The sequence below is a fragment of the Prinia subflava genome, chromosome 13 (assembly GCF_021018805.1).
Source record: "Prinia subflava isolate CZ2003 ecotype Zambia chromosome 13, Cam_Psub_1.2, whole genome shotgun sequence".
NCBI lineage: Eukaryota > Metazoa > Chordata > Aves > Passeriformes > Cisticolidae > Prinia > Prinia subflava.
In genome coordinates this window covers 16,874,113-16,897,664 of record NC_086259.1, presented here as the reverse complement: position 1 = coordinate 16,897,664, position 23,552 = coordinate 16,874,113, and the positions used below count along the sequence as shown (strand labels likewise).

Below are 23,552 nucleotides of genomic sequence, written 5' to 3'. Positions count from 1 at the left end.
ACAATCACTCACGAGCTGAAAAACAAAGCTGCCTGGTAAAGACCCACGTGGAGAACAGGAATGTCAGTCCAGGGGTTCACTCCCCCTGGATGTAGGTGTAAAAGATGCCTTCAGTTGCTGAAAAAATTCATACAACATTTATCATTAATAGCCTGAACAAGAAAAACGCCAAGGTAGGAATCCAGTTTCTAGGAGGATTTCACTAAAAGCAGCAGCTCCTGTGAAATTTTGTGTGAGTGAAAATAAGATATGCCAGCTTGGAATTTGACCCTCCTAGTTACCGACCAGCCAGAGCCACACAGCAGTGTCATTCCAAAATCCTGCCGTGCTGCCTTTAAATGCAAAACCACTGAATTTAATAAGTACCCAGAAGAAGCAGAATGAGGAGAGTAAGTGACACTGACAGGGCATCCTTCATTCTCAAATCACTCTAATTAATTAAGTCTTGCAGAAATTCAAATACCTAAGTCTCAATCCTCTTTCATAGGAAGAAAGAACTGAAGTCCACATAGGAAAAATTACTTTTTTAGAGTTATTAAGCTAGGAAATGTGACAAAAATCTATGAGCAGTCAGTTTTACCATCAGTGCTCAAAAGCCTTTGAACACTGCTGTGAACACAAAGTTCAAGAGAGCCTAGGAAATTTTCAGCCTTTTTAAAGTAAGATCTTCATATGTTTTTCTATCCTATAGTGGTTTCATCTTGTAGCCATTGCTCATACACCACCTTCTTGGACAAGAACGGTAATACTGATGTAGTCAACAGCTAAGAAAAATGGACTCTAATGCACAAAATCAGCCAGAATGGAACATTTGCCTTGTTCAGCCCTAGCAAGACCTTTCATGTTAGGAACATCTTAAAGCAGCCAGTACACCTGATCCAAAAAGGGAAAAATGAAGTTAGCCTCTTTGATGACAAAATTTCATCCCTGCTTTGCCACTGCCAGCCAGGGAACGTTCTGTACTCTCGGGAACCTGTCTTCCCATCAGCAAATACTATCTTCATTACATAAAGAAAATTAATGGCCATCCCTAATGTTCAAGAGCCTGCTAAATTCTAGCTCTGTTCCCGCTTTACCACATGCAGCCTGCAAAAGGATCGCTCAAATCTTTAGTGGGGAGGCTCCTGCAGGAATGGGACAACCTGGAGTTCCTATAGGAATGGGACAGGCTGCAGCTCCTGCTGCAACGGGACAGGCTGCAGCTCCTGCTGCAACGGGACAAGGCTGCAGCTCCTGCAGGGACGGGACAAGGCTGCAGCTCCTGCAGGGACGGGACAGGCTGCAGCTCCTGCAGGGACAGGACAGGCTGCAGCTCCTGCACGGACGGGACAGGCTGCAGCTCCTGCACGGACGGGACAGGCTGCAGCTCCTGCAGGGATGGGACAGGCTGCAGCTCCTGCAGGGATGGGACAGGCTGCAGCTCCTGCTGCAATGGGACAGGCTGCAGCTCCTGCTGCAACGGGACAGGTTGCAGCTCCTGCTGCAATGGGACAGGCTGCAGCTCCTGCTGCGACGGGACAAGGCTGCAGCTCCTGCAGGGACGGGACAAGGCTGCAGCTCCTGCAGGGATGGGACAGGCTGCAGCTCCTGCAGGGACGGGACAAGGCTGCAGCTCCTGCAGGGACGGGACAAGGCTGCAGCTCCTGCAGGGATGGGACAGGCTGCAGCTCCTGCAGGGTCGGGTGCTGCCCCGGAGGGCTGTGGGTGCCAGCAATTGTTTATTTCTTGCTGAGCAACAAGTGCAGCTCCAGCAAGAGGGAAAAGGTCAGGCTCCCGCACCGAGGTCCCCCCAGCTCATTGCGGGGACGGATGACACAGGCTAGTGTTACACTTCAATGTTGACAGTGCTTATGTAAAATGGAGGTGCCTCTTGCTAGATGCAAATCTGCAGAGATAAAAACAACACAGAGCAGACTCTGGAAAGGTTTTCTCCACTGCAGCAGAACATTTTGTTCCAACACTGTGTAACAAGGAACAGGAAGAGTTGCTGGCAATGTCCAACACACATGTTGGCCTGTCCTACAAAGCCCAGGTGCACCACGTATTCTGCAGCATCACCTGCTGGCATTTTGACCTTTAACTCATTATCTTCATAAAAACAATGAGGGCATGCCAGCCCAAAACTCGGCCACACCCATACTCAACTTTTAATACAAGCAGGTATCACTTACTTCATGGTATTCTGAAAAATATCTAAGGTTAACTTGCTGCTAACAGAATTCTCCCTGCTAATCAGAGATGGACTTACATCACCAGTTGAATCCACTGAAACCTTTTGGAATTATGTTCTTACCTGCAACATTTACCAATATGAAAAAGAAAAACAAACTTTACCTGAAAGGACTAAGTCTATAGAAAGTCCCAATCCAGGCAAAGGGCTGGGGCTGGGATAAGATTAGGGAAACTTTTCTAAATCAGGGACTTCAAACTTCTCATGCTGCAGTAATCAAACTCTTCCTGACCTTCTGAAAGTTCTGTACAGAAAGACTAATCTGCTTCTCTCTAAAATAGATGCAGAACAGCAGCAGCAAACTTTTGCTCTCCACCATGTTTTCAGGTCATGGCATTTTCTGCATATTTCATTCTACCCAGTGCAAAATGCTGAAGTGCATCAACTTCTCTGCTTCAGTTGCTTCTCTGAATGCAATTGCCTTGGTCGAGGCTCACTTTCCCACAGATTCCTTGCCACAGGCCAGAGAAATGGAGAGAAATATTATAGGATAAGCTCTTCTGATTTTCACTCAGTTAAGGTATAAATTCTAATGAATAACTTCATTTTTTGCCAACTCATATTAAAAAAATCCTGGTAAAATCACCATAATTTATTACACTGAGACTGGCACCTGTGAATCTATGGCCTGAACAAATACACCCAGTGACACTCTCTGCCCCAAGCAGCTTGCAGTCTAGATGATTAAAAGCAAGAAGGAGAGAAAGAGCAAGAAAACCAAGGTGATTTCCTTGAGGTCATATGGCAAGCCAGGAACAGAGCAAAACTGAGGTGGCCTCCGAGGCAATTGCTGAATCTTGGCACCCCAAGGAGAAGCAGGCAGTGTGCCCACAGCAACCTGAATGTTGATACCCTGTTGCTGTGCCTCCCCATCACACCATCTCCGGCCACCACCTTTTTCAGTCTACCCTGGTTTTTTCCACCAGTGTCTGCTCCAGATCTCCTAACCCAGGCAAGAACCCCCAAGGCTCAGGTCAGCGCTGTGCCAGAGCCGGCAGAGTTCAGCGGGTTCAGCAGGCGGTGACGTGGGTTCAGCTGTTACTGATGCACGAGCTGGAACAACCACACTGACACTTCCCGCAGGCACAGGGCTTGTCCTTTGCTCAGGTACCACTGGGACAGTACCACTGCAAAGGAATGCTGAAATAAACACAATTTTACAAGCATGAAACAGAGATGAAATGCATTCCTGCTTGAACCGAGAGAAGTGCAAAGTGGACATGGGACAAGGGAGGGTCACAGGGCAGGCTCCTCAGGCACCCCTCAGCATGTCACTGGGCAGCTGCAACACTAATGCACTCAACAACTTGCTCCTGAATCATATTATATATCTTATCTACATAGATGTATCTCCACCTCCTTTGCACACAGCTGTCAACTGACTGCCCATCCTTCTGGGCTTCTGCTCTCTGATGTGCTCAACACTGCTGCAAAGATATCCTTCCGTAACAACAGGGGATGAGAGGATGGAACAGGAAGGATATTCTACCCAAGGGAAAGGAAGAAAACTAAACCCATGAAATTCATGAGCTCCACTGAAGACAAAACTGTATGCAAATGCAGTGTGTGTGTGTCTCCAAAACCTGAAAGCAACTCAAGAATTGTGCCTTCCTTCTAAGCCTCCCTAAGCAGGGAGGGGAAAGTTCATCCTTGGCAGATCTCCCCACTACCAAGCAAAGAGACTGGGCTTTGTTTCTGCTGGTGCCTTGTCTTCCTCTCGAATCCCTGCACAGCCCTTGGGTCTCTGTAAGATGCAGGAACACAGCTGGTCGAGCCAAACCCAGCTCTGCCTCATTCCTGCATTTGAGATGCTGCAAACCCAGCCAGAAAACGCAAAAGGCCAACTGTGGCTCCAGCTGCACTTTGCCTGGGCTCATGCGGTTACTCCTGTAATCAGACCTGTCCACAGGGGAGACATTTTTTGGCATGGCCAACGCTGATGCATTCCCCGAAACCCTCCATCCCTGCTTCCATTTCCTTTTGGCAAACACTCCCATTCTTCAGGCCCCAGTTCCAGCACGAGCTTTACACTTCAGGCTGGCAAAACATCAGCTTTCATCCTGCACACAGCAACTGCTGTTCCGTATTTTTCGTACCAGAGCCAAGTTGGGGTTTGTTTTTAATGTTGCTTTGGCTATGCGGAATTTCACTATGACTGCAGATACTCTAGCAGAAGCACAAGCCACTCCCTGCTTGCAAAAAGCATTGGTAGACACAAAGTTGGTATCTTGGGTTGAACATTCCATGGGACATCTCCCCAAAAGAAGAAATATTCTCAAGTATGTTGCCCATGAGCATTTGGGTGTTTTGGTTTGTTCGGGTTTTTTTCACCATGCAAAAGTCACACATTTTTTCCTTCTGATCTTGGGCAGGAGAAAAAACTTCAAAACAGTTGATCAACACAATTGTCCCAGACATAGGGAAAGGTTTGCCCTAACTGCACACCGGTGAGAGGAAGTTACAAACCCTCCTGAGTTACTTAAATATCTTCTGCAGAATGAGTGAGAGGAACCTTCACGGAAAGGTTGCTGGCCTCACACAACAGGGCAGGAGCCGGACAGCCTGCTTGAAGTGCAGGACTTGAACAACCTCTGAATCACTAGCAGAGGGAAGGTTTCAAATGTGTTCAGACACAACTGCCTCCTCCTCTTGCAGGACCTCACTGCTCCCTGCTGCAGAATATTTGGCCCTTTTCTCCAGAGCAGCAAATGCCCAACATTCTGGCAAAATCCACAGTTTCCAGAGAGGTGTGAGTCTGACCTGCTCCTGTATTTGCAGCATGACCCAGAGTCACATAAGACATGTCCAATGCAAAAAAAAAGAGCAGACTACTATATAAAAGCAAGAATCTGTGTACCATACACACTCCTCGCTTTCTGAAACCTTCCGGGGACTAACTGCATTGAGTGCACAGGGGTAAAAAAGAAGTATTAAATAAGTAAAGCACAACAGACACCGTGTGACTGTGGATTTTGACATGCAGAAACACAGCACAGATGACACAAGGCACTGTGACATCAAGTGCCATCTAGGTGTGGTCCCTGCTGTGTGCTTTTCTGTGCAGAGACCTACAGTCACTAACTACATTATAAAATGCTTCTGACACCCAGCTGAACTGATCCAGGCCCCTAATTCCTTTTACCTTCATGCCCTTTATGTTCTACATGTGACAGCTGTGTCTGTGGAGCCTTGGCATCCATCAGCTCACAGCCCATGGAGGAAATAAATGACTTTGCCACTCCAGAGAAAAGATACTGTGTAGGGAAAAAAAAAAAAAAAAAAGGAGCACGGGCAATCTTATCGTCACTGCACTTTGACCAGGTCTGGCAAAGCAAAAAGCTGTGCACAAGGCCACCATGGAGCACAGCCAGGCATACCTGCTGTGCAGAGCCCCTCCAGCTCTGGCACTGCACCCTTCACATCCCACTCAGGCATGAGAGAGCTGCTCATCGCCGGGAACACAGGACGTGGCCTCAGCTGCAAGGCTGACAGCACATGCCAGTAATGTCAGGAGTGTGAGAAGCCTGATCGGAAGAACTCGCCACCTGAGAAACCACCTCAGACTGGGGGTAAGCAGCTACTATCGCTGCACAGTGTAGTAACTGCTAACAAAAGATAACCTCAGAAAGATTATCTAGCCCCCTTTTATTTTCTGGGAAATTCCAGTAAGCTGAGGTAGCAGCAAGTGGCACACAAAGCAATTATTTCTTCCCAGATATGCAAAATGGATTAAAACGCCACGTCATCCCTTTTCCTTACTGCTGTCTATTGCTGGCAGTGGGCACCCTCAGCTTTTGCTGCTCTCCTCCCCTCTCACCAGTCAGCAAAACCTTCCAAATGGACGTTTACCCACCTGTTCCACTTTCTCCTCCTTGGCAAATGTATCATTTTGCTGATTTTCTAGCTCCTCAACACCATAAATGGCTTTGAAATTGGCTTCTCTCTTGTGCACCTGCATCATCAATGTCGTCAGCAAGAGAGATGTGCACGGCTCGAGGAACATGTTTGTGTCAGAAAGCTGCTGCAGAGCCTTAGGGAGAGCAGGGACTGGATGCTGATGTGATGCTTGTAAGCATCTTAAAAAGGACTTCAGAAAAGCAGGGTATTTCTGTCTTCAGATCTCTGGGCTTTGGAGCACTGAATTTTCTGGTTTCTCACAGGGAGATGCCCAATTTCAGAGCAGCATTTGCACCTGAAACATTCCCATCATTTTGTTCCATGTTTTTATATTATTTATCTTACCATGTATTTATCTTACTGTGCCACATCAGCACAAACCCCCAAACCTCCTGCAACTCTTCAGCCTACCAAAATGCCACTGGATCTCTGCAATTTCCTTGTTTTCCTTCTCATTTGCACAAGTGCTGCGTGATGTGCAAGACTGAACGAAGACTCACAGCTTTCAGCTTGCTGATCCCAAGACTCACATCCTTGCTGAGAACCAAAGATCACTGGGGTGCTCCCAGAACCACTGCCCATGATCAGAATCACTCACAACATCCCTGTTGTCCTTGATGGATCTCCCCTCTGGCCACCCAGCCCAATCCAGTATTCCCATCTTAAATAAAACAATAAAGAGCACCAGAGACCAGGCAATGGGAAATAGCTGCAGTGCAATGGCTCCTGAATCAAGAGAGGGGAATGAAGGACATACTTGCCTTTGGATACTTTTTTTCCTAATTTTAAAACCATCAATGTTCTAGGAAAAAAAAAGACAAGGAGCTGTGACAGACAAGATGAACGTGAGGCTTACAGCAAGAGCTAGGGAAGATGATACAGGCTGTGACACTTGCAACTGTTTTACAGTTTTCTTTTGGTATTAGCAGCAGTTTTATAATTCTCTAATACATTATGTATACTATAATGTAAGGATAAAACTGTGCAAGAAATGAAAGAAAAATTTAGTAAAACATCTAGCTCCCCTTTGCTCTTTCAGGGCCATGGAGGTCTTCTGATACCAAAAGCTCTCATAACATGCAGAATGCAGAACTGGGCCCCATGGCAGCAGCTTAACAAGGTACTTAGCATGTGTCATCTCCCAGAGTTAGGTTTTCACACCCAATGCATCATGCAAGGAGGATAATTACACTCCTGGGAAAGCCTACCAGTCTTCTCCTGTCTCCACAAGAGATCTCCTAAAAACAGATTTTTCTGCAGCTAGAAATCTGAACAAGAGAATAATTTTGGTGCATCTCTATATTATGACTACAGATGAGCTATAGATGAGAAGTTGTAATTTGGTGAAGTTCTTGGTCACCGTGACCTCAAAATCCTGAATAGCAAAGAATTAGTCATAAGGTCAGCCCTGGAATAATGCGGAGGAGCAATTCACCAGCACAAAACCTGAGGATCCCTCCTGGCCAGCAGCTCAGCATTCCTGAGCAACAACATATTCCAGCAATTGTATCTGCTCCTCTTCAGAGCTGAGACCTAAGCACACAATAACAAGCTGACCTGTTTATTCAGCTGTTTTTGACACCCCTCTATCTTCAGACCTAATATTAGTTTGAACAGGATAGCATCCAAGTCTAGAGGGGAAAATTTAGAGCTGGTCCTGACTTAGCTAAAGCAAGACAGAAAATAACTATCTAGTTTCTACTCAAATTTCACCACTAGGCCATTAATTGGCTTGAGTTCTGCCTCCTTAAAAAAGGCAGTTTTGGCAATGTAGGAGGCAGCTATGGGTGCACAAAGCACATGTGCCTGTGGCTGGATGAGGGCAGAGCAGCTCAGAGCAGCAGCTCAGCTCCAGGCTGGCATCCCAGCGTGTTGCCAAGAGCCTCCTTGGCTTGGACAAAGTGCTGTGCTGACATGGAAATGCAGCTCCAAGATTTGAAGTGATTCATGTGAAGCCAACACAGAGCACAGCCCGTGCTCAGCTGCCACTGCTGCAGATGTACCTGCTCCAGTGCCCCCCCCAGAAAGAGTGAGGCATTTTCCCAGTGTAAAGGCAGTGAAAGCTTAAAAAAAATCTAGCCACTCCACCTGTTCCAGTTCTTAAAACATTACCAGCATTTCATAAAATGAATAGAAGAAAAAACTCTCTGTCATCATCTTGTCTGTTTTTCATCTATTCATTTCCACCTCCCAAGTGAGATCTGTGCCTTTCTGCTGTGGCAGCACAGCTACCTCTAGCAAAATGAGATCCCAGAAACAGAAAACAAGGCCAAGAATTTTCAAGTGACTTCTGATAACAGATGGCCTGAGACTGTCAAACTTGTGCTGGAAAATGAAAGAGGCAACAGACTTTCATGTGCTCATGAAGGTAACTCCAGCCAAAAACAAAGTTAAAAAAAAAAGACAAAAAAGACATGCCCCCCAACTTAACTACAAAAAAAAAAAAAAAGTTATGGAAATAAAAGGCTGTAAGTACAACAAGATTTCCATTATGTTGCTCCTCCATTTGCAATGAGGTTGTTCAGATACCAGACAGGGTGGTTTTATCAATCACCAGATGAACAGCAGTCACACACAGCTGCATTTCATGTTACCTTTCATATAGAAAAAAAGAACAAACCATGCCATCAACTTCACCATGAGAAGAGTCATCAAAAACTGAACAATTGTCTCACTATGTTCACCAGAAAGCACAAACTGGTACCAGTCTCAATCCATGGCAACACAGATCCATTTACACACCCCTTGGATCCCACATATGCTCCCCACAGAGTACAAAGTCTGGCCTAGAACAGCATCATGATGCAGAGCAAAGGCAGGATATCTTAAAAACCTCTTCTTGGTCCTCCTGTAACTGGTACCCAAGCATTTTAGAGAAGGAGTACAAAAACCAGCCAAAAACTTGTGTGGTGCCTTTTATCTGTCCAAGCAATAAACCTGTTTGTCCAAAACTAGTGTGTCATCAAAGCCCACAATGTTCCAAAAGCCCTGAGGCTTTGAAAGGCAAAACTTAATTCCACAGCTTTGGTTCCCATCATTATATTACTGACTTGCACAAAGACACAAAAAAGAAAAAAAACAAGCCACCATTGGCCTAATTGTATCATAATTATTTACTGTTTTACCTCAAAGTAAAAGAAAATGAAAACTTCTCTGTTCTGTGAAAATACCTCAGAGTTTCAGCTGAAGAAAGCAAAAAACAGCCAAGAGAGCTCCAGTTTTGTGTGCTGGGCAACCACCAAGGAGGGGTCTGAAGTCCAGAACTACCACTCCAAAGAACTGCTGAGCTCTTCATACAGTATTTTCAATATGCAGTAGAGCACAGGGCTATGGAATTGTCATAGGGTACCAAACCTTCCTCTCCCAGATCATAAATTAGGTCACTAAACACACTGGCCCTTTTAACTATATCCAATATGATTTTTTTCCATATCTCACAGTTTTAACGGAAGATTTTCTGAGATTTAAGGCTGTAAATTTCTTTAATGCCATCATTTAAATTCTATATATCCCCCACTCCTGTATCAGCACTATTTTTAATCATCACCATGGTGACAAAGCCGTAAAGGTGCTTTACACAAGGAAGGCTTTACCACACTTTCAAGAACAGTTGCTCTTAACTTAGTATTTTGCTGTTTTAAATTTCAGAGTAACTCACTGTGAACATTCACCATTTGATACAATGACTGATACTCACTCATGGCTATTGCATAAAAAATATTCAATACTAATGAACAAGAAATACATAATCTGGTCACAGTAAAGACCAGAGGGCATATCACCATTCAGGTCAAGTATGACTATTTGACAGTCAATTCCTTTGCAATTAATAGGGCTGCTTGTGCATGGAAGTATCTGTTTCCTGAAGACACAGATAGAACAATCCCTATGAGAACCAGGCAAGTATTAATCCAAAATTAAAGTTTTTGAATGAAGGCCAACATCGCTTGTTTTAGTCTTCAATGCAAAATGTTTGCAAATCCCAAATGACAACATTGTTCCAGTTTCCTAATTCATGGGATTTAAAACATGGAGTCTGGGCTGAAAATGAGTTTTAAAACAAAAGGCAATGTGAGTGTTGACTGCGAGTCAGGGGTGTGTGTGCATGCTGGGCTGCATGAGCACAGCAGGATGGGGAGGGGGCTGCTCCCCTCTCACACTGCTGAGCTCACCTGCCTGGTCTGGGGCTTCACAGGCTCCCAGCAACCTCCCACCACCTCAAAGTAAACCCTGCACTGCATGAGGACAAGCGTAGTGAGGGTGGAGAGAGGACCAGAGGGTGTTCAAAGGTCCCTTCCAACCTAAACAATCCTACAATTAACACATTTGCACTGTCCCTGCTAAGAGATGTGTAAACTCCAAGCAGCAGTTCTCATTAGGGGACACTCGGGCACTGGTTAAAAGCATCAGTGGGAAAGACAAGGTACAGGGCAAGCCTTTCTAGAAGATCCAGAGGCACACAAGGTTCAGTTTGAGTCATGCTTCATGCCTTCCTGCAGACCTGGCTGTGTTCTTTCTGTAGTGAGTCAATTCAGGACATTCCCCCAAAGGCTGTCAACTAACATGTTTGACTGCTGCATCACCCAGCTGACCAGAAAACACGAGCAACTCACCCCACAGTGAGGGCAGTGTTCAGGGTTTACTATCAAGCACAATAAAAAATGCAACATGCCCTGCATGAACTTAGGTGAATTCCCATTAAAAAATGGCCATTTATACCTGTACTCTGTACCATGAGAGAAGACCTAAGGATTCCTGGGAGGAAAACCTCACTGATGTCTTTCTAACTGAAATGCAACATGGTTCTAAATCAGTTAAGTGTATCTTTTAATGATTAATACTTTTAGCATGTAGCTTAATGGGGTTACATGTTTTCTACAGAGGATGGTACCCCTCTGTGCTCAGCACTACAAATGCACACAAAGTCTTCAGCCCAAACACATAAACAAGCAACAATAGAGATGGAAGCTGGCTGGAAAAATACCAAGAGTATGTATTTACTTATTTGCATGTGTCCAAAATTACTAGTCCCGGTATGCCTGAAAGCCAAGTTTAGCTGTGTCCATCCCCTACAGGAGTGGTTGGTTACCACTGTACGTGCCCTGGATCCAGAGAGGGCAATGAACTGCATGTGTTATTCTCTTCTGTACACCCACAGAAAGTGTTGTTATCTTTACTGATACACTGTTATGACTTATCAGCTTCCACATACCAAAGATTATGTATCACGGTTTCAATCCAACCTCCTTGGTTGAGAGGAACTTTCCTTACACAATGGATTAATGATTTATGTTTGAGGAGCTGGAAAGTTGTTAACATGTTCTGTTTATTCTTTGGACAAAGATAGTTTGGCTTAGCTATAACCTGAAGGAAATCAGGATTTCTAAAAATAGGCTGAGGTGGCAAATAATCCTTTAGGAGCTGTGATACTCACTGATATCCAGATTAAATGAGGAATTATGAGTAAACCTTAGTGGGAGGGTTTGAAATGGAAAACCCAAAGAGAAGATGACTACATAAGGAACACTCATGCTGTCCCCTACATCCCTGCTGACTTCAATGAGCACAGTATTCAAGGAAAAAGACACAACTAAAAAGCTGTGTAACCACCTTGACAACTAGCTAGCTGGATGACACATAAAACCCCTTGGAGCTGGATCTAAAACATGCATAATTACGTGTTTGGTTCTCTTTTATTTCTGTTAATCTGTACCATCTCTTTTATTATCCTCTGGGTCTCAGGAAGAAATTATTCTTGATTTTTATTTCCGTGTTTGTCTCTAGACCAAAAATAATTTCCAGGGTGCCGGTTGACAAATTGAATTCCCACAGCATGTTAAACCCTAAAACTGCACCAGACCAAAGCTCTCTCACAGACCTCAGCACCTTCTTACCAAACCAAAATATGTGCCTGAATGTAAAGAGCTTCCCCAAATATTTGAGACACAACTATTCACTGTTCCCTACCCATTTCCTATGTAGCTCAGGGTACATGCAGCATCTGACTCCCAAGGCTTCAAGCACAGGAAAAAAGTCAGAAGGACAGTGACAGAATATGAATCTGCTGCCATAATTGTAATTTAAGAGAGGGCAATTCCCACTGATGGAAATTCTCAGAATATCACTCTGCTATCTGTACAGTGGATTCCTCCAGCCTTGTTTGGGCAGGGCAAGAGAAAATTAAACTTAAATCTAGTGCCAAGTACACTGGGGCTCCGGGTTCAGCTGGGCTCCCTGAATGCTCCCACCACATAAGTACAAACAGTAGCAAGATCATCTCTGTTGAATGTTTTCCCCTGAACAACTGTTCCAGCTATCTGCACCAGTTTGCATCTGTGTTCTACATCCCACAGAAATGTTTTGACCTATTATTTGTAAGACCATTGGACAAATATATCATTCATCAGCACAACCACCCAATTACAATACAGCTGCAGCCATCTCCCTGCCAGCTGGTGCTTTCGTAAATGCCCCATTCCAGAAGAATAGGTTTCCTGTTTTTTGTGGGTTCCCTCACTACCTGCTTAATCATCAAACCATACAAATTATGGAGTGAGATGAACCTTGGCACCTGGCTCTTAAAGTCATAGGCTACAGTGCCAGTGAAGTGATAACCTTCTCTAAGGAAGACACACAACTGCACTGCCTCACTTCTCTTCTGCACTGACAGCTTGTCCTGCTTCTTCAGCCCTTTGGGATCTCACTTAAACCTGCCAAAGAGCAGAAAGTTATCAGTTCCTCTTCCTCTGAACTATTAAGCAATAAAAACCAAAACCTAAATTACCTCCACTTTAGCAAAGAGGAATTTCTTAGTGCCAAGTACCTGGGCAGTGACTAAACCCTGTCACTGTTGCTATTCTTGGTAAGGGGAAGGGCTTTTAAATCAAGATAATGTTTCACTTGTTTTTCAGAAACGAATTTAATGGGGGTGGGGAGGGAAGCAGGGAAGCAAAAATAAATTTTACTTTGCACCAAGTTAAATTACTCAGAGTTTCCCAAAATGAGAGGCTTGGGTCAGAAGTACTGGAAAGTTTAAGAAATACTCCTTTAAAAACAACTCCCAGAGAGCAAAGCTCCTTCTCCATGACTGAAAGGCATGTAAGCAAGCCAGGTCACTCAGTCTGGTCTGGCTTGCTTTCTTTTCCTGTCCTTTTTTGGTTTTTTTTAAGAATTTATATGGTGGGTTGAACGGTAGGGCCATGTTGTATCTTTACCATATCTTCATGTTCTCCAGAGTTACACCTCCAACCCCAATTCTCCCCTCAGTGCAGGAACAAAGTGGGCATGAGCCACCAGCACAGTGGTACCACAACCATCCTGGCTGGGGGCGAGGTGGAAAAAGAAATTCCATCATCATTTCTATCCATGCTTTCTCTGGTCATCCCTGCCTGCCAAAGCAGGAGAGAAAATAATGGCCACATGGAGATACTGCCTCTGCAAGCTTTAAGTGCTTTGTTATCCTCAGGAGCTGCAAAGAAATCCAGGCTGGCTGGGTATTGTGTTAATGATACTGTCAAGAGGCCAAACTGAAGTGCTACACCACAAGCCAGCCTTCTGCTATCAGCACTGCTGTCCCCTCTGGTTTGGGCAATCAGGGTAACAGGCTGGGGAATACACCAGTGGTCTGGGAAAGGAGATCTCAACACTTGGCTTGTGCTGATAAGGACGTGGAACCGCTCAGAACACGATTCTGCCAGACACTGATGGCTACACAAAGCACACCAACACTCTAGTTTTGCCACACAACTATTTTGCAATTATCAAATACACCTACAACAAAACCAGTTTGGTGGGAGGGACTTCCGTATATTTTTCCATGTGGTTGCTGTCAGCAGGCTGAGATCTTGATAAGCTGCACAGCCAACTTGGCTGACTTCACTGAAACCCTCTGAAGACAAGTCCTGAGCTGAAAAGCTACTGCTTGTGTTTCCCACTGCAAGGCAAGGGAGGACAAGCACATTCAGCATCTGGCCAAAACCTGTTTCCAAATGCATCAAAGATCCATACAGATTCCACCCAAAGGTCAGCAGCTACGGGTTTTGATGAGGAATGTGCTGCTTTTGAGAGAAAATGTTGTCACTGGGATGCACTTTCCCTACTCAGGGCAATCAGGCCATTGTTCCCACTGAAAATAAGAAAGGGCTTGAGGTCGCTGAAATGGAAACTGCCTCTAATTCCAAATCATCCTAAAGTATAAACACAGACTGATGTATAACTGATTGATGTTACACATAAAGTAAACAACTCTAAAAGACACTCCTTCTCCCTAGCTTCTCAGAAAAATAAACAACAACCAAACAAAAAACCTCTAAATACCCCAGGAGTCCTGAGGATATGATGAGGTGTACTCACTGTAACATATTACACTTCACAGTACAAAACTAAAACCATCCAATCTCTGTCCTGTTTAAATGTGAATTAATGGCCTATCTACTTTTTGAAGCCTGTCATATGTTGATAAAGCTGGGCTGTGCAACAAGTTAATTTGTCCACTTCATTCATGACACAGACACGTTAAAACTGCAGACACGTTCTGATTTAGGGTTTCTGCAAGAAAAGCCTTTATCCATTCAGGGCTTTGACAATGAACAAACAGGGAATTCAAAAAAGTACTCTTGGAGGCAGAGAATGAAGAAGATCAAGTACAGGACTTACCTTCCACTGCAAAGAATGGAACCACTGATCCCTCAGGTAACTGTTTGCAGCCTGCAATAAAGAAAATTTACAGACTTATTAGTTTCTACCAGTGCTTCAGGTCATTCAGGTACTTTGTATTATAACCAGTTTATTTTCACAGAAAGCAGAGACACAAAGACCTTGCTGCATTATAAAATACTGAACCAAAACCTTACAAATACGAACTTCCCATGAAATGCTGTCCAGCCCAAAGACTGTGAAAAATCCTCCATTAATTCAATCAGGTGTGGGTCAGATCTTTAATGCCTGTGGGGCATTTGCCTCTGCCATCAATGACTAAAGCAGAGTGGCTTTAGTCATTGAAGATTGAAAGCCATTGGAAGATGGGCTGACATCTTAATAGGAGGAGTCGGGTTTTTTCCATACTCTGGTTTCTTTTCTTGTCCTGCTCCTCAGCTGGCCCCAAAGCAATTCAAATAATGTCTTTGCTCTTTCAGTGATATTAAAACAGTGAAAAGCACAGCACACACAGACGTGCAGATACATGCACAGACTGTTTGCAGCAATGGCATAAATGTTGCAATAATCACTCCCAACCATCAACCATTTTTGTCTCTATTAAGCACAGCTGCCAGGAATTGCCAGTGTGAAGCCAGGTCGTAGCCAATGAAGGAACAGTTCAACATTCCCAAAGGTCAAAAGGCTTGGTATTAAAAAATATAAAAGCATGTACAGTGACGTACATATGCATGCCTTAACAAGGTGACATAAGTCTGAAATATTTGAGTGGGTAGAGATGCCCTTTGGCTTTTCCAGCTCCACCTCAACGCTGCCAAGGGGCAATTTCTAGTCACGTTTCAGAATGTTTTACAAAAACAGTGAAAATTGCAGGTTAACCTATAAATCCATGTTAAAAAAAAATTAAAAGGTGAGGTTCTTTGCCAGTCAAAAAGCACGTACTACTTGCAAATTAAAGCATCACTTATCAAGTTTCACTCCCAACACCTTTTCAGGTAAGTATTCAAAATCCACACTACAGAATGTATTTACTCTCCCAACACTCATTCAGTTCACTGATAATGGCAGGAATACCAGAAGTAAAAATGCTGTGTGGTTACCAAAAATGTGTTTAATCTCAAGGTCAGCTACTGATGGTTCAGTGACACAAATCTAGACTGATTACTCTGAATTAAATGGAGTAATATCCTTTTATATATGTATTACATATTATTCATATCAGAGAATCAATTGCAATGAGAATCAATGGCTCCTCCAGTAGATTTTGAGGCAATAAAGCAGGAATAAATCTATTATAAATAATTTTGGCTGACCACAGAATTTATCAAAAACTTTTCATTTCAAGAAAAATGCTCACATATCAGAATATGAAATTGCTACAAATACAAACAAAAACCTTCTATTTCTATTTTCCTCTCTTCACATGCAATGAAAAATTGTAAAAACATTTGGAGTGTAGATCTTCAGGATATTTCAGGCAGCCAATATTTAATGATTTTCTGTTATTTACACAGTATTTTATGTATATGTGGGCACTATGACACAAGACAGACTTTTTACCTGTATGTTATGGAATAAATTTCAATTCAATACATTTTTACTATATTTTAATACAATTGTATTTCATATATTTATTAAAAAGGTCAAAAAACAATTTGTCACCAAAAGGCACAAGAATATTTTTAACATAACTAAAAAGACATGAAGGAAATAGATATTTCTTATCTTTGCCCAGAGAGAATGCTCTAAAACCTCAACAGACTTCTCTGAAAAATTTAATTTCAAATTGAACCTCTTTTCTTTTTCTTGTTTCAAGGAGACAACTGGTTCATGCAGGAGAACAAAAAAGCCTCCTTTCCAAACTCTAGCATCAAAGCCCTTTAAAGAATAATTAAAACTGAAGGTTTTTGTAGGCTTCAAGTATACTAAACAATTGTACCAATCATACTGCAAGGTACACATCCACTACATGCTTCAAAAAGTTAGGAAGACTGAGTTTATAGGAACTATACAAACGAAGATACTGTTATTTAAATCAATAAAATCAAAACTCTTCTAGGGGAAGGAAGTACTTCACTCAAAAAGGTAAAATGTCAACCTGATTCAGTCTGGAAGTAAAAGCAAATGCTGAAGCCCTAAATTGAGATCTGGTAATTATTCTCCTACGTTAATGATGTCAGTAGCACAGACTGTAAGACCACTGCAAATAATTAGAGAATATTATTTGTAGATAGAATGTGAAAGTGACTGGAGCCCTAACTATTCGTGAGGACAACAGCATCATGCAGAGGAGGAGGCACAAGTGAACAGCAAATACTGGGGGAGAAAAGAAACGAAGAATGTTGCAAGACATAAAACTAAGACTGGCAAAGGAAGGACTTGTACAACTCTATGACAGCAATGTACAAAAAGCATTTTAGAAGTAAAATTAGCAAAGTGACTGGGTTCCAAGTGTGGAACCAAGCAGTGCCTACACAGAGTTAGTTAATGTAGAGCAGTCATTGAGCAAACCAGCAGCTGGGTCTAGGTTAGGAGCCTGAACCACTCTAAGCACTCAGAGTTCGGGCTGTTATTCAAGACCACTTCCCAGGAAAATCAAGACAAAGAAGACAGAAAAGGTGAACAGAAAACAGAAAAACAAACCTTTAGAGAATGCCCACAGTTCTGCTAGCGATCAGGACTCAGTGGTAAGAGAAGCTTGGAAGGCCAGTGACCATTTCACCAGCACTCTTTCCCCGTGCTCAGCACAGACTGAGTGCCTCACCCAAGCACCCTTATCCTGGGGGAGCTGACACCAGCATCCCCCATCTCCCCCAGGCTGCAGGGACTAATCCTCCCAGTGCACCCTTCCGGCCACCAGCTCCAGCAAAACCACAGCACTGTGCAGGAAACGCTGGATCTCTTGCAAAGGAAAACAAAGATCTCCTTCTTGCACAGCATCCCTTGGCCCTCCCTCCTCGTTTTCAGGCTTACACTGAGAAGGTGCTACAGGGAGCATTTATTTTTTACCAAAGGAACAGTGAGTTCAGAGCATGCCAGCATGAAAAAAGAACCACCAAGCTCTTGTGGGTGCTCAGCTGCCCAGCCAACTCTGCAGGCACTGACTTACTCGAGCATTTGGGTTCCTGTGAGGAACATTTCTGAAGTTTAAGCAATGAGCACCAAAGTGTAAAGCAGTGGAGGGAACCACAATCCATTTATGGGGCTGCACATAGACAGTTCCAGTTTGATCTGATGTGCACGGACAGAACCCAGGCTTTCTACACTGAAGTCATCCCTTACTGGGAACTGACACCTACAGTTTTTTACTGCAGCTAAGGGCAGAGTTTACTTATTTGTTCAGCTCTAGGGTACAATAAAAAGGAGAAAATGAGACAAAAAAAGACTTCAAACCAGGCTTTCCTTAGGCATTCTGACCACATAGGGAAAATTTTTCTTACTTTCAGCCTTGCCCTTGCAGTGAGTCCAGTTCTACCCCACTGTTTTGACAGCTACCGTTTCAACTTAAAAAAAAATCAGCTGGAAATGTTTTGCCTGCTGTTGTCACAAACAGTAAATGAGGCAGGACTGAAGTACAGTGAAGATTTTATAATTCTTCATTGTACTTCAATACATTTTTACATATACAAGTATGTAAAATAATAGTTTAGGCTCCTTGTGTGTTTAGTATGTTTAGGCCCCAATACTAAAAATAATTTGTTCTCAAATGCAGTGGCTTTAACAGAGTAGTGGATGACACATGGTCCAACTGAGCTTCCTGCACAATCAAGATCTCACATTATTTTTGTACAACCACAACATAGTAGAAAAATACTTTAGAAAACAGGAAAATGTGGGAGCAAAACTCTTACACGGAGCAAGAAGATTAAACTACTTGTAGCTTATTTATTATTCCAATGAGGAAGAATAATATCTACTTTAAGAACATCTACTGTTGGCACTATTTTTTTTAAGATTAACTGATCCTGGAACTGTGTTCTGAAGGATTTTCTATTCTCATTTTTGGGGTGTAAAGGTTCAGTCAGAGAGGAAAAGCCACCTGGGAACAGCTGAAGTACAAACTTTACTCATAGGATTAAATTCTCCTGCTTTAAAAAGACAGCTCACAGGATAAAAACTCTGCAAGAGATTAAAGGCCTGCATATGCAAAGCTTTGGTCAACATGAGTACATTTATACCTCTGCTGAAAAAGGAAGCACTTGCTCTGCACCCCAACTACTTCATTTCTTAGTCAATGAGTAGGAATACAAGTTTATTATGAAAAAGCAGTGAATGTTTCAAAGGCAGGTTTTTCTTTTTGCTCACAAAAATAAGAAAGTGAACATTTGCTTCATGCCAGTGTTACAGCCCCTGCAGTAATCTGTACCCAGGCAAGGAGGGAACTAAACAGGAACCTGCGTGTTACTGAGAAACAGAACACCTGAAACAGCCAGAAACAGAGCACTCTAAAAATTATGGTGAAGACCTCTGCCATTCCTTTAATAGTCAATTACCACCATGACATCCCTTGCTACTGGCATGTGTGTTATTCAGAAGAATACAAGAACAGGCTTGTCTATGTAGCAAACTGTTCCCGAGTTTTTCCTTGCAACAGCACCCTCCACATATATGCTTCTAGGGGATTTTGCCATCTGAAAAGATGTAGCAGTAAGTGGGATTTGATGACCCAGATTTTGCCTTTGATTCTTCATGTGTTTATTCAGTGACTCTCTCTCTCCCTTGCCTGCTCTCTGGTCAGCAGGATGGGGGTTTTGCTGTGGTTTTTCTCCAGCTGATATTCATTATTGGGACTTATAAAACAGCACAGGCTTCTCTGCCCCCATTTATTATCAGCCATGGGAACAGTGGAGTGTCCCAGGGCTGCAGGGAGCCAAGCCCCATGGCAAGCACAGAGCTGTACAAAACCTCCACATAGCTGATGCAAACCCCAGCATTGCAAGTCAGACTTGGGCAGACCTGCAAGAGAAACCTGCCACTCTTCTGACTTAACCCAGGGCACAGACAGAGTTGCTGGGAATTGCTAGAAATGCCCTTTTCCTCCTTAAAATATTCCCTGCCTCTGCTGGGTTCTGGTCCTTGTATGACCTCTCCACACTGGCAGCACTGGCTGAACTGGCACTCAAAACAAAAGGCAGGTTCTCCAAGGAGACTAAAATAAAGTATCACTAAAAACCCAATGGAAACATTTACCGTGGGGACTCCCTGGCACAAACAGCGTGGTCAAGCACCGAGCTGAACGTGTGACTGTTGTGCTTGTCAAGGCTTCCTGCTCTGTTTGTTTTTCCTTCTGACTACACTCCACTGCCAAGAAATGAATAAAACAACACAAGCGACAGGGATGGAAGTGCTGGCTTTAAGGCTGAAAGAAAGGACACCACAGGAAAGCAAGGCAGTACTGTCATGACTGAAATACCAAAGCCTTTTTCCTGGGACTCTTCCTATATTTGGTGCTCAGCAGTTCATAAAATTATACTGTAAGGTTTTTTTCAATCTCTTTCAAAAGGTTCTTCCAGTTATTTCACTATCAAGGGTAGCATCCCCCTCATAATCATCCACACAACACCCTAATCACACCTTGTGCTTTACAAATTGAAAGCAGAAGAGCAGAAGCCTAGCCCAGCTCAAGGAGGCCCTGCTATTCCTGATACTAAAGAGCTCACACTTCATCAAAAGCTAAATTTAGCTCCCATTTCCTGGCCTCAAGAGCTTGTGGCCCATGAGCCAGCTTCAGCAACACCTTCCTTCACACCTGCTGTCCCAACTGGATAGAAAGAAGAGGACAGACAGAGGGAAGAAAAAATTCTGAGAGTTTGATTGCTGCTCATGGAAAGGACCAGGGATCACATCATTTGTCAGGGGGAAAGAAAACACAAGCCCTCAGCATGTCTAGAAAACTGACAGCTCATTATCCCCAGAAACCTGACTGCCCATGACTCCCACATGGAACAGTGGGAATCCCCAAATGCCAGGAGTGAAATGCTCAGATAGCTGTGCTTATTCAACAAACACTGAGTGGGAACAACTCCACACACGAAAATGACTTTTAAATGTGAACCCAGCCTGGATTAAGCTTCTGCTGCCTGGGAACCAGGTTTTCCTCTGAAACCCAGGTAGACACGTCCTGTTATCGTGATCTGATTTCCTAAGAGGAGCTGCACACCTCCGGCGCTGCCTGTCAGATTTCATGTGTTAAAATAGGTTGGGCCGGGTCAGTGTTGCCATGGGAGGGCTTCAGGATGATGTAAGGAAAGGTAATGGCACTCTTCCCTCTCTGACTCATTACTGTGCACTAATAAGCCAGAAATAGACCCTGGTGACAGCAGACAGAGGGGATGAAAACTTGAACATGGACAGGGGCTCTCCTGTGGCATCTCGCACAGAATTGTTTAGCTTAGAAAATATCTCTAAGATCAATTCCAACATCTAACCAAGCACTGCCAAGCTCACCATTGAGCCACATCTTCCACCTACATCCTTTAAATACCTCCACAGATGGTGACTCAGTCAATTCCCTGGGCAGCCAATGCCCTGAGAACACTTTTGGTGAAGAGTTTTTTCCTAATAGCCAATTTAAACCTCCACAACCTTTCCCTCACCCACTAAGCAGGTCACCCTGTCACAGGAGGAGGTCAGGTTGGTCAAGCAGGACCTTCATAAATCCATGCTGCCTTCAGTGAAGTAGAAATTGGAACCCTAAATTTTTCTCAAAAATTAAAAGTCAGGAAAGCCTGTGATTCAAAGTACTAAACTGCTTCATTTTATGTCAAATCATGTCAATAATATCTCATAGTATTAAAGAATTTACAGTGCAGCATGTGTAAAAACACAGCTCAAAATACAAAATTTATATTAATCAGAAATATGAAATAAATTTGGGGTAGTCAAAACAGTTCATTTAGACATTTTTACATAAATACACACACACTTTATTTGAAGGCTTTGGAAAAAAATCAAAATACTAAGAGTGCACTCCAGAAGAAACAGTACTGGGAACATGTTTTGGACTAGTTTGACTTGTTCCACTATCATACACTTCCTGATACTAGAGCTGGACATTACATCAGAGCATGCTGCTGCTCAGATTAGCATGGCAGAATGATTTCATAAAAAACTGGAAGTCACCATTTCCCAGAGACGTATTGAAGTCTCTCGGAAATCTGGGAATAACTGAACTATGCAAGGGTCACTTTCTCAGCTCCTCGGTTAAAGTGTCTTTTGGATACCTCTACTCTTTGTTACATATACTAGAGAATTTCTGCTGAACTCAACTACTTCATAAATCCAGCTTTTTCAACTTGATTTCTTCAGCAGACTAAACATAACTTTGAGAACTGTTTTGGATTTGTGAATACACAGTACAACTGTATAAAGGAAATCTAATTTTATGCTCCCTCCAATCTGACCACATCTGATGCATCAAGATACTACGAAGGCCCAAGTCATAGTAAAAACATTTTTAAAGTTTGTATTTTGACTTATGTTGAAATTTCCATAGTTATAATGTAATCTGATGCAGAGTGCTCAGCCAGGTAGCAATAAACAGAAGTCCAGCTCACTCCACTTCTTTATGAGGTCCTCTGAGGTTATATAAAGACACCAATCTTTTTGAAGAAAATACCAAAGTATCCATGCTAAGATGTTATTGTTTCACAAACATAATTATTTATGCATTTGGTTTGTTGGGGTTTTTTTCTTTTTCTTTTTTTTTAAGAGACAAATGTAAGGCTGCTCCACATTACAGCCTGCCTACACCCTACCAATTTCCTTTCCACTCAGCAGGAAGTTGTAGGTTCAAGCTTTATCCTGTATTCCATTAAGCAGACTCAAAAAGGCAGCTGCCATAAACTATGGAATAAAGACTTGGAAACAGAATTTGGAAAGGTAGGTGTAACTACTCCATCTGTTGAAATAGATATAAATGCTAGCACCACTAGGGAAATTTATGGAAAAAGCAGAATCAAAATTATCACAAGAAAATCAACTAACTTGAGAAATTTAGACAACTTTCTGTCTAATTAATTCCATTAATGCATTAGGCAAGGAACATTTCAACAATAACAAGGACCCCAATCTAGCTGTTGGGAAATCATGGCTTGTTTTCACAGTCCTAACTGGATAAAACACATTTACACCATAGTCATGGCTGTATAATCAACTGAAAAAGTAAAATCCCAAAGGGTAACAAATAAACTATCTTCAAAATAATGTTGAGAAACGTGAGAGAGAACCATGCAAGAGTTAAGTTGAAGCCAGTTTGGTATTATTTTAAGTTATGACCTTTCAAAGTTCTTTGGGGGCCATGCAGCTTTTCCTACTTTAGAGTATTTCCAAAGCTCAGTGCTGTGGAGTGCTTCTCTGTCATTAAAACTTGCAGTGACCTAATGGGGCCTATAAAACCTCACAAGTGGATGAAAAAATCTGGAATAATGTAAACACAGTGTCTTCTGTTTGAAAACACCACTTCAGAGAACCAGCATATATAGACATCCATACAAATACACTGAAATATTTCAGTGAAGATTGAGTATCTGTCAGTTCCAGTGCAAGTTCTGGGTTTCCTACATGAATTCAAGGATGAAATTTTTAACTTTCTTCATGCAGGAATAGGACTATATGTAAAAATACAATTGTTCCACGCATATCCATGTGCCTTTACACAGAGCACCACTTTCCTGCACAAATTCAGCAGGAAGATTTAATCACTGTGGCCCAAAATTTCCCTTCTGACTGTTAAACACCACAAAGAGTTTTCAGAGCTATCACCCTGAGC

At 42.9% G+C, this 23,552-nt stretch overlaps 1 protein-coding gene across 1 annotated transcript in view; it reads right to left on the bottom strand.

The window, feature by feature from the left end:
* CMIP (c-Maf inducing protein) overlaps nucleotides 1–23,552 on the bottom strand; it is a 129,802-nt gene that overhangs the window by 37,847 nt on the left and 68,403 nt on the right. The window contains exon 3 of the mRNA XM_063410568.1: nucleotides 14,783–14,833. Within this exon, the coding sequence (XP_063266638.1) occupies nucleotides 14,783–14,833 (51 nt within the window). The remainder of the gene's footprint in view (nucleotides 1–14,782; nucleotides 14,834–23,552) is intronic.